The sequence below is a fragment of the Pteropus alecto genome, unplaced genomic scaffold (assembly GCF_000325575.1).
Source record: "Pteropus alecto unplaced genomic scaffold, ASM32557v1 scaffold259, whole genome shotgun sequence".
In the NCBI taxonomy this organism is placed as follows: Eukaryota; Metazoa; Chordata; class Mammalia; order Chiroptera; family Pteropodidae; genus Pteropus; species Pteropus alecto.
The window spans coordinates 908,187-925,117 of NW_006442492.1; the positions used below are offsets into that span (position 1 = coordinate 908,187).

Genomic DNA, 16,931 nt, shown 5'->3' on the forward strand with positions numbered 1-16,931 from the left:
TATAGATATATATATATATTTAATGTATATGTTAAAATGTATATAAATGTGTGGGTTCGAAGTCTGTATCTTGAAAGCTATGGGGCAGCACTGGGCTCTAGTCTCCTCCCTGGGAAGTTAATGGTTTTCCCTGGTGGGGACAGACGGAGGGCACCTTTAGTCCATCTCTCCACTAGGTGGCAATCCCAGCAAGAGGACACACAGCCTTAGTGAGTGTTTGTTATTTATCGGTGTGGTTGGTGCTTTTTGTCACTTTTTCCATGAGAGATACTAAAGGAATTTTTATGTTTGAGCCTCTTCCTCCAATATGGAAACCCAGCAAGCACCCACACGTGGCCAGCCCCATCAGGGTCCCTGCCTCTTGAGGGGTCTGCCTGCTTGGGGAAGGAAGTTTATAGGGAGACTAAGCCTGTTCTTTCACTCTGTGACTCTTGTTTGCATTTCCTAAGAGCAAAGTGATGGTTTTCTCTTTTGTTTTTTTTTCCCCACCTTCCGCATTCTTTCTTTGCATGCTCAGAAATGGTTTGTTTTTTAAATGATATTTTAGAAGTTTGAAATTAAAACACATTATAGAAAATTAGGAAATATAAATAAGTCCAAAGAATAAAATTAAAAGTATTCCCAATTTCACAAATCTAGAGATAATCACTGTTAACATTTTGGTATATTTATTTTTCTATCTTCTGGTTTTTTTTAATGCATATATAGCTTTTTTTAAAAAGGAAGAGAAAGAAAAGGAAAGAACCATACTGTTTATGTATACATAGTTTTGTATCACACTTAAAAAATTTTTTTTCATTATATGGTGTTCCCTGTATCTTTAAATATTCTCCAAAAGTATAAGTTATTTTAATGGCTCCATCGTATGGATCTCTCATTGTTTATTTTACTAATTTCTTCTTGTTGGACCTTTGGGTTCTTTCCACTGTTTTGTTATTGTAAATAACTGTAAATGTCCTTATACATAAATCTTTGTGCAAATTCTGGGTATTTCCTCAGGGTAGCTTTTTGTAAGTGTAATTTCCGGGTCAGAGGGCGGGAACTTTTTTAATATTACCAAAACATTTCCCAGAAAACGTAGGTTGATTCCTGCTTTAATTAGTGGTATGTGAAAGTGCCCTTTCCTGAGTAGGAGGTCAGAGGTCATTGCCTCTGGTGAGAGGACCCTGCTGGAGTCTCAGGAAAGGAAGTGGTGAGAGGGGAGCAGGTTTTCCTGAACTTGCCCTTCCCCCATTGTGCTGACTATGTTGTGAATGCCTCTGGAACTTGCTTTGATACTGGCCTCTGTCAGTTCTCTGTTCTCTGAGGCCACGGTCCCATGAAATCACCATCACCATCAGGCCTAGCGCTCACACCCTGCATCCCGTAAGCAGCTCTGAGGCAGACATGTGACACTCATAGGGGTTTGTGTGATCTGTCCCCCAGGGCTCTGAATGGAATGCATCCAATCTGGAGGAACTGCAGGGCTCAGGGTGAGTCTGCTCCCCTTGTCTTCCCTTGTCCTTTTAGGCAGCATATATAAACCCTCTGCTCTGCCACCGAGGTCGAGCCCTTGTGCTGCCCGCCTTTAATTGCCTGTACCCCAGCAGCCAGGCCTGTTTGCATTGCTAAACAGATGTGCTTCAGAGTGCCACCTCCTGAATAATTCATGGATTTTAGATTTTCTGGGGGTTTGTGTGATGGTGTGTGTCTGGGAGAATGATCCTAAATCACAGTCCAGTAGTATAGACAGCCTGGATGCTGGTAGGGCCATGAGCCCCCTCTCACTGCCCCACTGTCCGGCAGAGCTCCTGAGAGTCCTTGTATGGACACACCTCTCTGATGGGCCAGTCAGCAGCTCTGATCCCTCGACCACTCCTGGTTCTATCTGAGCTTATACTTTTGGGCCTGGTGGGAATCTTGCAGCTAAATACTCTGTGTCGACCAGAAACACATGCCTGTCTTAGTTTTCTCTAAGAAATGCTCAGCAGCAAGAATAAAAAATATTTAAATCTAGACCTTCAAGAACAGATGTCTGGACATTTTTTTTTTTTAAACACAGCCACAAAATCACCATTCTGTGGGTCTGACATGACATCTTTGAATTACTACATTTAAAAGTCAAGACTAAACAAACCTTAAAATATATCTTTAGAACTACTGATTAAGATGTGTTCTTTCAACAGAAAGTATTCTTAAAATGTAGGGTGATACTGTCTATGCTTTCTATCTTGCTGGCAATAAGTAAGTTATTTTAAAGGTATTTTTAAAAGTATTTATAAGGAATCACTTATGAAATCTATTCGAGGTATTTTAAAATTTCTGAAATTATTTTAGTCTTCCAGGAATATAAGTATTAAGTTTAGAGACCTATGAAACCTGGGTTAGTAGACCCTCTCAACTATTTATTTATTTATAGCCTGCCTTGTTTCAAAAAAGATTCAAGGCAGTTCCCAAGGACAAATAATGGACAGATATATTCTGCTTTTTAACAGTTTAAAAGTGGACTTAGTTTTTTTTTAAAGCCTTCATATGCTAATAATATCTATGAATTTTGAAACTTTAAGAGGGTTTAAAAATATATTTAAGTAATGCATATATCTACTTTCCAGAATTAACATTGCTTAGCAATGCTTTGAACTGAGTTTTCTTTTGTTTTCTATTACAGATACAATACATTCTCATCATAGAGAAGGCATTTAGAAAATACCAAAAAAAAATTACTATTTAGGAAAAACAGAAGTCTTACCATAAAAATATATACCTTTTATTAATATATATTTGTTTTTTTCCTCTGGCAGTTTTTTGTTAGTTTTTTCTAGTTCCTCATTCTGATTCTCCAAATTTGTTCTTTATTTTTTCTCATTGCAGTGTTGACTACATTTTAAATGTCACTAGAGAAATAGATAATTTTTTCCCTGGCTTATTTGCATATCATAACATCCGAGTCTATGATGAAGAGACAACAGATCTTCTTGCCCACTGGAACGAAGCATACCATTTTATAAACAAAGCGAAGTAAGTGGGTGGAGAAGCCAAAGAAACTGGTCTGAGGAAGAAACTACAGATGTCGGGTGGGCAGAAATTAATGACAATCCCAGACACAGATGTCTGCTAGCTTAGGGAGCCCTGGACGTCTGATGGCCCTCTCCGATTTTAGCCCACAGCACCAAAGGGGCAAAGTTGCTGACCTCCAGGTGGGGGCCCAAATGAGTTTGTTTTCTCCTACCTGTCACTGATTATGACGTTTGACCCCACTTTTGTCATCAACACTGGTTCTGGGTAAGGATCTAATAGCAAGTGGACGTTATTGGAAGCTCTGCCTGTGGAGAGTCACCGAGCCGAAGGCGAAAGGTGGGTGGGCCAGGTTGTAGAGCGCATTTGGTACTGCTTCCCTGAGGAATTCTACTCAGGCAGATGCCTGGAGCTATAGCTTGCCTTCTCCACCTGAGTTAGTGCAATTTTCCTGTTTGAGCAGAATGGGACAGACCATGAGAGGTCCCTACTGCCTTGAGCCTGTCGGTGATTTCACCTAACTTTTGTTCTTACCTTATTCTGTTCTCTGAGGCCAGGGTCCCATGAAACAGAATAACTCTGTCTTACTGAAGTCAGAAAGAACTTTGAAATCCCATCTTCTGTTTTGTACCCCTCCAGGTCAAAGTTACAAAATGTGTCCTTACCAGTGTGGCCTCATAGTTCACTTGCATTTGCATTCCTGGGGTACAGACTTCAGACCAGCAGTCCAAAACAAGACAGAAAGATTGGGTGATGGATTTTAAGCCTGAGGTTGAGGAAATGAGTCTACTCACACCTGACAGGCTGGCCCCTTCTAACGTAAACAGGCAGGCTGGTGGGCTCTCCTCCTGTACAAATAAAACGTCCCAGGTGCTGCTCTTCCCAGCCCGGTGTTCTCTCACATTCCTGAGCAAGCGATACCTAGAGAAACACTGTGCCTGGCCTTGCCGTAAGTTAAATCAGCCAGCACTGTCTAACCTGTGGCCCCATCCTCCCCTGGCTGCTTTCTGTCTTTGCTGAGTTAGGGTGCTGCCACCCTCGCTCTGGCTCCTTGACCCTCCTGTGTCCCAAGGGCCTGGCAGCTTTCTGTTCACTGACCCCATTTTTCTACAGTAATCCATTCCCTGTCTTCATCTGCTCTAGCAGCTGAATAGCTTTTGCTTATCTCCCTTTCGCTGCCTAGTTGCTTCCTGCAAAAGGGTTTCTTAGTCTGAGAAATGCTTTGCAGCAGGAAATAGCCTGTCCCAGCGATGTGGGAAGATCCCCACTTTGTCCCTAAGTACAGCCGATTTTGGAGGTCTCCCTGTAAAACTTGCCCAGGCAAGGACAGATTTATCTAGATTTCCCATTATGTGCTAATTGATTTCTCAGTGAAGTTATTTCCTTTTGAGAGTGTGTGGACATATGCTGTGTAAACATCAGGACATAGGAGGATTTGGGCGATGAGTTAACTTCATGGTTTAAAACAGTCCATGGAGTAAAACCTGAGAGAATGAAGTTGTTTAAGCTTTTTAAAAACTTTCTCCCCTACCAACCACCCCGGCCCCTGCAGGAGGAACCATTCCAAGTGCTTGGTACATTGCAAAATGGGTGTCAGTCGATCCGCTTCCACCGTCATAGCGTATGCGATGAAGGAATTCGGCTGGCCCCTGGAGAAAGCGTACAACTATGTGAAGCAAAAGCGCAGTATAACGCGCCCTAACGCGGGCTTTATGAGGCAGCTGTCTGAGTACGAAGGCATCTTGGACGCGAGGTGAGTGACTGTCTGCAGAGGACTGGCAGGACTGAGCTTGAGCCACTGTCCGTATCTGAGCAGTGGCTTACACAGCCAAAATCCTGCCTCTCGGGAAGCCGGTTTGAGAAAAACAACTATTGTTTGAGATTTGATTAGTAGTTTCCAGGAGGGATCTGTTGTGATTTTGTTGGCACATTCAGCTGTTTTGCTGCAGGAGAGAATGGTGCTTAACTTCCAGTCTAAGGCACGGCTTCTTGTGCAGCACGGGCACGTGGATGGATGCCCGTCTCCTGAGCATCGGCTTTGGGCCAAGCGCTGTGCCAGGCTTCGCCACAGGGCAATTCCAAGGACTGCAGAAGCAGACTGGGTCACCCCCACTGACGAGCTGGGCAACTTAGGGCAAGCTTGTCCAGCCTCAGTTTCCTCTTTCTGAGCTAAGAATTAACGCCCACCTGATAGGGTTGTTGTGAGATTTAAATGAGTACCATATAGGTTTACCTTTACAGAGGCTTTGATAGACCTGGCTCATGGTAAATAACGATGTAGCTTCTTTTTAAATCTCTAACTCCTACCTGAAAAAGGTCTGCAAACTACAGGTTATTCCCCATTTATGGAGGAATAAGGAACTGATGCTGGAGGTTTTATCCCACATTCCACAGCCAGTGGACAGTGGACAGCAGAAGGGAGCACATGCCCGGGTCTGTCAGCCTTTAAGGCGGAGAAGCCTCGAGGTTCTCCTGCCCCCACAGTCACCCCAGGAGGACCCCTGCTGGACTCTGGGGTTCACTTTTTCCCTGTTCTCTTTTAATTCAGCCTGTAGGAGGCCTCCCTGGGTTATTTCTGACTGATATTGTGAGGGAGCCGCAGGCTAAGTCCTGGCCTCCTGACCACGTTTGGGGAAGCCGGAGCGCCCTGGCAGGGTTGAACAGGGTCCGGGGCTGCTCCAGACATCTCCACTATCACCCAGAGAGAGAGTGGCTGGACAGATCCCCAGGCAGGGCCGAGGAGGAGTGGGAGTCGGGGGAACGTGTGCATCCTGCTCTCCTCTTCCTCAGCCCCCAGTCACGCTCTCCCATCAGTGAGTGCCCTTTGCAGCCTGACTAGTTCAGGTTCGTGGCAGCATAGCACTGTCCTTGAGTTGCAGCCTTCTCTGAGGGCCCCTTGGCCTGCCTGGAATGTGCACACAGAGCAGTCATGAATGATCGTGACACTCTCTTGCATTGAATGACAACAGCAAACCGTTAGTTTATATTTACTTCTTTCTCATCTTAACCCTCACAACCCCATGCTGTTGGTATTGCTCTATCTAAGGGTCATTCGTGGAAGTGACCTCTTTCTTACCTTATTTCGCTATAAGCCTTTCTCTTTTTTTTTTACCTTTATGTTTTAAAAATGTAAAAATAACACCATATATTAGAAAACATATTTTAAAAACTGATATATAACTTCTCTGACCTAAACAAATATTTCCAATTTTCCGTTATCTTCCCAACTTTATTCTAGTGCATTATGTTAGCATAAATACATATAAATATAAATACATATATTTGTATAAATCTTTACATACTTTCTGCTTTGAGCCCTGTTATTTCCCTGCTATATAGGTAGGTGAGGATTATTATTTTTATTTGACAGATGGAGAAACTGAGAAATGGAACATTAAGTGGCATCCCTATGTTCACCAAATGAGAAGGGACACTGGGATCGAGATAACATTTCAGGTCTAAACCCCTTCACATGTCTGCCACATTTTTATCATATGACAGAAAGTCATTTAAGGCTTCTCATGCAAGCCACACTGATTTAGGGTCCTAATGCTGTTTCTCTCATCCTTGCATTTCTTGGGGACAGATGAACAGAGAGAAGCTTTACCTAAGTGAACCCCCTATATCCACCTGAGCCTGGTGCTGTCCCTTGCTGGCTCACCCCCACCCCTCTGCTGATCTTCCTCTGCGCTTCCTCCCCCAGCAAACAAAGGCACAACAAGCTGTGGCGCCAGCAGACCAAGAGCTGCCTACAGCCGCCTGTGGATGACCCTGCGGAGCCTGGGGACTTCCTGCCAGAGACCCTGGATGGTACCCTGGAGGCCCAGCCACCTTGCTTGGATAATGCTGCCCAGCCTGGGCTCCCAGGCAGCAGAGCCCTAGGAGAACCCGCTCTCCCCTGCTGTTTCCGACGACTCTCAGACCCCCTCCTGCATTCCCCCAGTGACGAAACTGGCAGTTTAGTCCAGCTGGAGGATCTGGAGAAGGACTTGCTGTTGGATGAAGCAGCTCAGCCAGCAGAGGCACCCAAGCCAGTCAGACCTCCCCAGGAAGGCCCTGGACTCTGTGAGAAGGAAGTGAGAAAGAAACCTGAGTTTGGGAGCCTGAAAACCCGGAGTGGCCCCTTGCCACAGGTGGAGGAGATGCAAAGGGAGGAGGCTCCAGGAGCTGGGAAGTGGGGGAGGCCCCCAACTCAGCTGGATAAAAACCTGCTCAACCGGGAAAACCTAAATAATAACAACAGCAAGAGGAGCTGTCCAGACGACTTTGAGGTAGGGGTGGGGCCAGCATGTGGGGGCAGCGGACCGCATCACTTACTTCCTGCCCTGCAGAGCAGCCCCCTCACAGCCACCTTTGCTACTCTGCCAGTTTGGCAGTTCTCACCCCTCATGACCCGTGGGTTTATTTCAGTGATTCTGCAGGCCGATTGGGAATGTAGACATATAGGGGATCGGGGATCTACAGGGGACAACACCAATCCCTGGGTGCCCCTTTCACCCCACGCGCCTCATTCACATCATGGGCAGGGCTTCCAACTCTTTCTATTTCCTTATGTAAAATGTAAAACATACCTTATCACGCAGCTTCAACATTTCTCAATATGCAGCTATTCTTAGTTCATCACACCCCCACTCACTCTCCCACATATATTATTTATTCACAAATGCTTCAGCATATAACAACCACAGTACCATCACCACCCTTAAAGCAATTGATATAGTAATTCCCCACCATCATCACATACCTGGATTTGAACTCCCATCGGTCCCCTTTAGGTGTTATATTCAGTAGGTTGTGTGCAGTAAGGTTTTAGCCTCCACCTGGCATGTACTTAGAAAACCATAAATTCCTCCAGCCTTTTTCCTCCTCCAAGTGGCGCAGGAATGGCGGCTGGTCTCCTGGAGGAGTGCGCCGTGCCGTCAGGGCTTGTGTTCCTCCCTTGCTTTGTGCTGGCTCACCACAGGCAAGAGGAGGAGCTCCATCTTCCCTAGCCTCATCCCGTCTCCCAGGACATCTGTGATTCTCAAGTAAGAGCACTTGGAAAGCTGATAGACGCATTCTAATCTACAGAGGGTCTGTCGTCCTGTTATAATGCAAACAAAACTGGGATGTTAGACCCTACCGATCTCCAAATCATAAAACATTGCAAACCAAGTATTAATTACTCATGAATTCCCTCCACTGTCCACCCTTCCCTCAAAGTCAAATACCTGTAAAGATAGATGACACACAACCTCTTGGCCCAGGATAGTGGTGCCATGGTTGGTCCTAAATGGCATAGCTGTGAGTTGTAGAATGGTGAACACAAGAGAAGCTTGGACACAGCCCTCCTTTCCTGGCCAGAAGTGGATTAAATGGGTGATGTTATCTAGGGAGCAGGACCTAGAGAAATTCACTCATTTGTTTAACTCATGTTTATTACTTATGGTGCCTGGTTAGTGAAGGATACAGCTGTGAGTAAGACAGCTGAGCACACGTAGTCTCATGTAGAGATGGACGGTTAGTGAAGGATACAGCTGTGAGTAAGACAGGACAGCTGAGCACACGTAGTCTCATGTAGAGATGGATGGCAAAGCCGTAAGGAGGTGACAAAACAAATGCAGGTGGTACTCAGCGTGATGACACAGATAAACTATGGCATGGTGGAGGATAACTTGGGAGGGGAGGGGATGACAAGGAGCTGGCCACGCAAAGAGCCAGGAGCACAGTCTTTGGGCCCAAGGAGCGGCAGGTCCCAAGGTGCTCCCTGAGGGCAGGGCACTTGGCGTGCTTGAGGAGCAGTGGTCTGAGGTGAGGTCGAACAGGTGGCCAGGGCCTGCAAAGCCTCCAGATGCGAGGGCAGGTCTCAGCAAATTGTTTCAGGGGCACTGGGAAGCCATGGGAGGGCTTTAAGCAGGGAAGTGTCAAGGTTCCTCTGGTTTGATCTGTAGGCAGGCCAGTGGGGTGAGAGTGGAAGCAGGAACCTGAGATGATGGTGGCTCAGAGGACAGGGCGAGGACAGACGTGCACAGCTTGGGAGGCATTTTGAAGGCAGAGCCCTGCTGCTGAGGTGTCATTCCCTCTGGAAAATCCTTCCTCTCGGAAAGACTTTGAGCTCATCCCTCTTTGTGCTGGCACTTTTCACGTGGTTTCTGGTCCATTCCACCAATGGACAGTAGGCCCTCTGAGGGCAGGGACTGTGTCTTGTTTGCAGCCCCTGCACCTAATACAACTTCTGGCACAGGAGAGGTGCTCCCTAAATGTGAGCTGGATGAATGGGTTCTCTCCCACCCTAGGGACCTACGGACTCTGAAAGGTGCTCTCAAATCTCCCACCATAGTAGATTTTACCACATTTTAGAATGTTAGGTTCTAAAGGTTTTAGAAGAGATAAATAGGGAGACACTTTGGTTAGAGCTTCAGAAAAATTCCTGGGTCAGGAGTTCAGGCCTTACTGTGAGCCAGCTAAGATAGAATTCTCTGGGAGACCCGGCCTCCCATCTCCCCCACCACACACTCTCCTGCAGCTTCCAGGAATCATGCCTGAGGTTCTGTTTGACTCCTCCAGTATTGGACCTGCCTGTGACTTCTTACCTTGGGGGACCGTGGTCTGCCACACAGGATAGTATTAATCTCTGACAGTAAGAGTGGTTGGGGAACAAGCCTCACTTGGCAGGAGAAGCCTACAACATCTACTCTTTGCCAGGAAGTCTTCATTTTAGACAAGCTTAGGAATCTCACAGCTAAACAACTCTCAAGGAGAGAGTGTTGGCTTTCGCTACCTCTACATTAGCTGCTTTCAACTCAGTCTTAGCCTTGAGGCGCAGCCCTGGTGTCTTCAGTGAGCACAAGAGGGAGGCAAACAGGGACGTAGAGGCACATGTCATGTTCACTTAGCCCCCCTGATGACAGAAGCAGGTGATTTTCTTTGGGAAACAGTTCCAATGTGTTTTCCATTGGTATTTAAAACCCACCTCAGCCTGGCTCCTTCATCGGGGCTGTGAGCACCTGTGTCTGAGTCTACATTAGAGTCCTTCTAAAACTGTTTTTGCCACTTGCCACCTCTCTGAGAAGAGCACAGCTGAGTGATGGTTCTTTCGAGCCATTGCTGTGTTCATGCCAAAAGGGAAAAGTTTCATTGTCAGGCTGTAGACTCCTCAAATGTAGATTTTTTCTGAAAGAAGAAGAAAGGGAGAGGTACTTACTGTGTCCAAAATATTATTCCATGTAATTATCACACTGCCATGAGGTCGGAATGTTCAGATGAGACCAAGCCTCAGAAAAGCATCATTTGGTGCAGGTGGCAGAGGTGGGTGTGAGAAGGGAGGCCCTGAGGCCCTGCTGACCGTGTGGCCAAAGGTTTGTCCAGGATCATGGGCACTCAGCTTCTGGAAAGTTTGGTTCAGCATCTAACCTACATCAGTCGTGGTCAAGTGGGTTCTGAGGTCTCTGTTCCTGCACTTGCTGAAGTGAGAATGCTGCCTCTCCAGGGCCCATCCCCCAACCCCTCCCCTTCCATGCCCTCCTGGTACTTGGTGGTCCTTGCCTCATATTACTGTCACTATGTTCTTGTCCCCTTCCAGCACGATGCTATATTTGGGATCCTCAACAAAGTGAAGCCTTCCTACAAATCCTGTGCCGACTGCATGTATCCTCCAGCCAGCGAGGCTCCTGAGGCCTTCAGGGAGCGACTCGAGAACCCGGGTGCTCCCGCCATCTGCACCCAGCCATCCTTCCTGCCCCACCTCACGTCTTCCCCTACAACCCATACATCGGGCAGGTCACGAACTTTGGAGAAGCTGGCCGCCGGCCCAACTGAAACTCCCCTGTTTCTACTACCAGCAGGCCCAAGGAGGCTGGACACTGATGGCTCTGGGGCCGGGTCTGCCCTGGAACTACCAGCTAGCCTTTTGGAACCTTCCAGAGAAACCCAAAAAGTCCTGCCAAAGGCCCTCCTTTTGAAGAATTCTCACTGTGATAAGAATCCTCCCAGCATGGAAGTAATGAAAGAAGAATCACAACCCAAGAAAGACGTGAAGCCGGCCAAGGACCTGCGGCTTCTGTTCAGTAAAGAAGCCGAGAAACCAACAACGCACAGCTACCTGATGCAGCACCAGGAATCCATCATTCAGTTGCAGAAGGCTGGCTTGGTCCGCAAGCACACCAAAGAACTAGAGAGGTTGAAGGGTATGCCCGCCGACCCAGTGTCTCCCCTCAGGGACGGTGCCACCAGCAGGCTGGAGGCCAGCATACCTGAGGAGAACCAGGACCTGGCTCCTGCCCCTCTGCCAGGGGCCCTGGCTCTGCCAGACCAAGCTGGGAGTGATGAGAAGCCAGAGGCCACCCCACCTACTGCAGAAGGTGCCTCGCTGAAAAGCCCCACTCCCTTCCTCTGCCGCCTGGATCACACCAGTCATTTTTCGAAAGATTTTCTGAAGACCATCTGCTACACTCCCACCTCATCTTCCATGAGTTCCAACCTGACCCGGAGCTCTAGCAGTGACAGCATCCACAGTGTCCGCGGAAAGCCGGGGCTGGTGAAACAGCGGACGCAGGAGATTGAGACTCGGCTCCGGCTGGCGGGCCTTACCGTCTCGTCCCCACTCAAACGCTCACACTCTCTTGCCAAGCTTGGAAGTCTCAACTTCTCAACAGAAGACCTGACCAGTGAGGCTGACGCATCCACCACTGCTGACTCCCAGGATGCCAAGTTGAGTGAGGCTTCCCTCTTACATGAGCCCCAGGCAACCCCGAGGAACCCAGCCACCGCCTCTAAACTGTCAGGGAAATCTGCCCCAGAAAACTTGAAAAGCCCCTCATGGATGTGCAAAAGCTGACCCGTCCTTAGCTGATCACGTGATCCTCCCCGGATTTCACTATGGATTTTGGTCAGCCCCTCATGTCTCGATTGTTTTTAAACAACTAGCATCCTCTGAACTTTCCCCCTCTCGCCACAGAGATGAAGAGAAGCAGACATGCAGCCCAAGAAGGAAGAGGAGTGTCCGTCGTGTGGCTGGGAGAACCAGAAGCTGTCGGCCAGCAGACGCTGAGCCCAAGTCATGTGTTTGCAAGAAGAATCGTGTCTTAAGAAGGGGATATACAGATATGCACACACATCAAAAATATTCCATTTGCAACATGCAAAAGTTGCAGTTACGGCGTCTTCACCATAGCACATGTTCCTAGCTCATTCAGGCCCTTATGGGAAAACTCTTGGATGGCAATATAAGTCCTACCTCTGTTCTTGCTGTGCTTTTTATTTTTAAAATACAATAGTGATGAAGGCTTGTTCCAGGGAGTAATGCTGTGTCAGAAAAAGGTTTTCCAAAAAGAATTTTTTTTTTTTGGTTGTGACCCCCAAAAGTGTTAAGATTTCTAACTCTTCTTGCACCATGCGCTGCTGTGTAAATTTACACGAAGGAGTTGACGCTGTTTTTGGACCAGCTCTGGTGCGTGGAGATCATCTGTGTGGTTGACGTCTCTGTGCTGGTGTGGTATTAACAGCTGAGTGGGGTGTGTCCGGCTAGCACTGGGGTCTGGCGAGGGAAAATGTGTGATGTCCTCAGTTGCTAACGGTGGCGTTTAAATGGCTCCCACTCTGAGGAGAAGGACCCCGCAAGCATGTTGCGTCTCCTGTGCTGTTGAGCCCCAGTAGTTGTGCTGAGGTTTTGAAAGCACTCAAGTGTCCGGTGGGGGCAGTGGTTCTGAGATGTGGATCGTCCTGCCAGCAGCCCCAGCACTCAGGTTCATTTGGTCATATCTACTCGTATTGGGGGAGGAAAGGAGATTCCAGCTAAGAGAAATGTGGCTGTTGGAAAGCTTCATAGATGTTTACAGTTGCCCCTTCCTGTGGGGAGAATTCTGCCTGTTTCTCTTCGGCTCTTCCTTGCAGCAAGGACGGGGTACAGGAGGGGTCTGCGGTCCCAGCCTGGGCTCCATCAGGAGCCCCTTTAGGATCAGGTGAGCGTAGTGTGTCATGCTGCCGTGGGGCTGTGGGCTTAAGTGGAGGGTCATCTGGTGTCAGTCAGCAAGACGGGGTATTAAAATATTTGAAGAGAGAAGCGGCTTGATTAGAAAGGTTTAATTCAGGGGTCAGCAGACTCTCGTGTGTGGCCCCGTGAGCTAAAAATGGTTTTTAAGAAAATTATTTATAAGAAAATAATAGGCAACGAAGATCGGTAGCCTGTAAAGCCTGAGATATTTGCTATCAGGCACTGCGTAAAAAAGTGCTGACCTCTGGTTTTATTTGACAACATAGAGCTGCCCAGGGCCCTCTGGGAAGAAAGTGGGAAAATGCGAAGGCCTCCCTGCTCCTTCAACACCTCAGGCCAAATCCTCCCAACCCAGACCTTGCCAGCCCACCCCCACGGTGACAGGGTGGCATGGCTGTGTCAGAGGAGGAATGCTGCTGGCTGAAGCCTTCCCACAGTTGCAGCTTGCACTCAGCTGGGTCAGCCAGATTAATTCAGTAAAACTAGAAAGCCTTCAAGGACCAGCCAAATTCTAAAGGTGGGTGAATGAGTCACCATCTTATATTGGTCAGAACTGGGACCCCAAGAGCAGCCATTCTAGAGAGCACCCAGGGTCTTCAAGACCAAGGCCAGTCCATATTTCAACTGGTAGGTAGTTTTTGCAAAATCCCTCTCTCTGAGAACTTTTTCTCGCTGACTTTATTATTTTTTTTTTCAAGTATACATTATTTTACTTTAGACAAATTTATTTTCCCACCACTGTCCATTGAAATTACCTTAATAGTGATTATCTACTTATTCCTGAAAGCCCTGTTATGTTTTTCTTCCTCTCTCTCAGCCAACAAAAGTATATTCTCAAAAGAAAAAAAAAATCAAGTTCAATATGTTTTGCCAAATTAAATTTCATGTGGTAGATCAATTTTTGTGTCAAAATAATCCTTTAGATTTGGTGATGACAGGCTTATGGTTTTTTTCACCATGCCCATGTATTAGAGTGATATATTTTTGAAAACTTTAATTTTGAAAGCCATAATTTTGCTAATCTAGTTAAAGGGTGGGAGGAGGACTACAAATATGAGTGAGATTTCGGCTTTGTCAAAAATAATCCATTTGTTCTCAGAAGCACAGCTCGGACGTTTACATCGAAACAGACCAGGGTGTAGGGCCCTATTAGAGCAAAATGAAGCATTCTTGATTTGATGGATAATACTCTGGCCTGAAGGAAAGGTTAAAGATATCTCTCCTAGACCCAGGTCAGTTACACGTTAACATATGGCAAATTGCTATTTGAAATATACTAACAAGACGAGCATTTGTCAGACTTGGGAGCATCTTGGCAAAGACAGATTCATACCAGTCTCCGAAAAGAAATTTTGCTCAATAAGATATGCCATATCCTGACCGATGCTATGCCTGTAATCATAGCTGATGGGGAGGATTCTGAAAATGAGTGGCATAAGTGAGAGGCAGGGGTGTATGCCATAAAAGTCACTGATTTGGGTGACTTCCATTTTCATGGAATGCCTTTGTCAAATTAGGAAAGAACAAAAATTTTGTAAATCAGCTCGATTTCATGTATTCAGCTGCATTTCATCATCCACCTCACCTTTCCCTCACTTTCATACAGCATGCCATAAGTTAGACTGAAGTAGATCTTCATGTTGCATTGATACAGGGAGGCCGTCTTGTCAAGTTTTGTTAAGTGTAAAGGGGAAACTGGCCCCGGAGAGGAGAAATTATGCTGCCCTCTGATCTTGCTTTGACAATGCCAATTTGCATTTCTTTGCCTTGGAGCAATGTCTGTCATTGCACGAGCTTCTTAAGAACAAGGTTCTTTTTCTTGGTATTCCCTGCCTCCTTTGTCTCAGTGTGGGGACCCATACCAACCTCCTGGGGGGTGGAGGTGGTGAACAGTCTCTGCCAGGTAGTAGTACCCTGTCCATCTGGTATGCAGATCACTCACCAGGTGCTCACAGATGGCTGTACTGTTCAGCCTCCTTCAGTTCCACCCCGCCCTCCCAGCATAAAAGCATTCCAGTCCATTCTAAAGTCTTCTCCCTCATGGGTAAGCCCAGAGCATGCCACAGGATGGAGCCGAGTTTGCAATAGAATTAACACCTTCAGGACAACCCTGTACTTCAGTACTCTTGTCTCACCACACAGGCCTGATCCCAGAAGGCTGATGAATCCTGCTGGTCCCCTGGAGCCATTTCTCCCCATTAGGAACAAATGTGGTATCATTTAGCCAAGCTCTTATAAGTAACTTCGCCCAGGGTGTCCAAAGGGAGACTTTGCTCTCTGTTGGCTGGAAATGCTTGGTGCCAGAATACATTTCACCCAGCTCTACTCTGGCTTGCCACCTAGCAGGGTTTCCCCAGACACACACGATGCAGTGAGGGCAACCGCTCCACCTCTGGCAGGAAGACGGTGGGCCGGGAAATTTGTGACATCTGGTCAGCATAGCGTAGGGTCACCTGCTGTGTTCTCTCTCACCCTACAGGTTCTTGCCAGTTCTTCATGCCAATCCAAGGTAGTTGATTGACCTCCATGCTTGGCTACTTGGTTTTTTAATTGTCTGCTCTGCAACTGAATACCTGTGTGTATGAGTTCAGGCCACATGTGTATGTATGTGTGTGTGGTGTGTGTATTTGAATATATATATAGTTTGAATCAAATCGTCATGTGCATCACTTCTCTCATTCACACACATGCTGTCACCCGAGCTGTGAAGCGGATCACCTGGAACAATCTGGAGTGACACTGCTTAGTGTTACTCTCGGTAGATCTGGACACGACTGCCTTGTTCTGGTCTTGGGTTAGGTGCCACAGCTGTGGCTTCAGTCAGTCTCTTAAACAGGAGTGTTTATAACCAGACCGCCGGGCCTCTGCTGTTCTTTCTGTTGGCCATACTGCACAAGAAGGTGGCTACTTCCTCCCTCTTTTCCAACACTGTAATTATTGTTTTACAATTGAGTGCCTTAATAATAGTTTACAAATACTATGTATTTATGGGAAACTGTTAAGCTCTCACCTTCTGTGATTGGATACTTTGCCTTGTTTGTGGTTGGCATTAGGGCTGGAGCTTGGCCTGCCCCGTACTGTGCTCATCTGCTGTGCAGTCATACGCGTGTGCCCACAACTGTCTAAGGAGCATTGCTGGAAACGCACTGGTAGTTCCTACAGATGAGGCAGGCACTGGCTCATGCTGCATCCCATAGTAGTGAGGAAAGAATTAGAATTTTGTGTGCGAGCCAGCCAGGGGCGGTGTAGTCCAGGTGCCCTCTGGACCGCAGCCCAGCCCCTCACCATCCCGCCATCACACAGTTAGTTATACTCTTCTTTAATAGAGATTTTTATTACCACCTAGACCACCCTATTTTCCTCTCTGTTGGTATCCTGAGCTCTTTGCAACAAAATGCAGGTACTGACCCCCACCCCCAAATCAGGAGCTCCACCAGATGGGTTGCCCTTTGGTTTTCAGAAGCTGCCAGTGGGTTCCAGTATGTTGCATAATGATATCAATTATTTTTTTATTATATTGGTTTTTCTCTTTTTTTTTATATTATATATTTAAAAGGCAGTATCTTTTGTACTGTGAATTTGCAGTAGAAGATGCATAATGCACTTTTTTTACTTCTGTTGTGTACTGTATATAGTCTGTGTGCTTCTTGTGATGAAAATAAACTTTTTGTTTATAAATGCCTGATGACCTATGAACTTGTGCAAAAGGAAACTGCCTTTTCAACCCCTGCCAAAATAGTCGGATGCATCTTCATCACCATGATGGCCAGTCTTTACTGAGCACCTACTATGTGCTGGGCCCCATGCTGAAAACCTGGGCAAGTTAGACCAAAGAAAGACCCAAGGAAAGAATTGTTGGCTCTTCCAGAAATTGTCTTTTTTCCCTGATTTTGTCAGTGAAGAGCAGGCCCACTTGTGGGTGGTCATTTGTATAACAAAGAACGCTGCCTCCACCACAGTGGGACTT

The 16,931-nt window shown here is 46.8% G+C and overlaps 1 protein-coding gene across 1 annotated transcript in view; it reads left to right on the top strand.

Annotated features, from left to right (window-relative positions):
• SSH1 (slingshot protein phosphatase 1) overlaps window positions 1-16,644 on the top strand; it is a 52,848-nt gene extending 36,204 nt beyond the window's left edge. The window contains exons 11-15 of the mRNA XM_006922180.3: window positions 1,426-1,472; window positions 2,851-2,997; window positions 4,547-4,747; window positions 6,698-7,265; window positions 10,556-16,644. Of these exons, the coding sequence (XP_006922242.2) occupies window positions 1,426-1,472; window positions 2,851-2,997; window positions 4,547-4,747; window positions 6,698-7,265; window positions 10,556-11,809 (2,217 nt within the window). The 3' untranslated portion in view covers window positions 11,810-16,644. The remainder of the gene's footprint in view (window positions 1-1,425; window positions 1,473-2,850; window positions 2,998-4,546; window positions 4,748-6,697; window positions 7,266-10,555) is intronic.
• The last annotated feature ends 287 nt before the right edge of the window (window positions 16,645-16,931 follow it).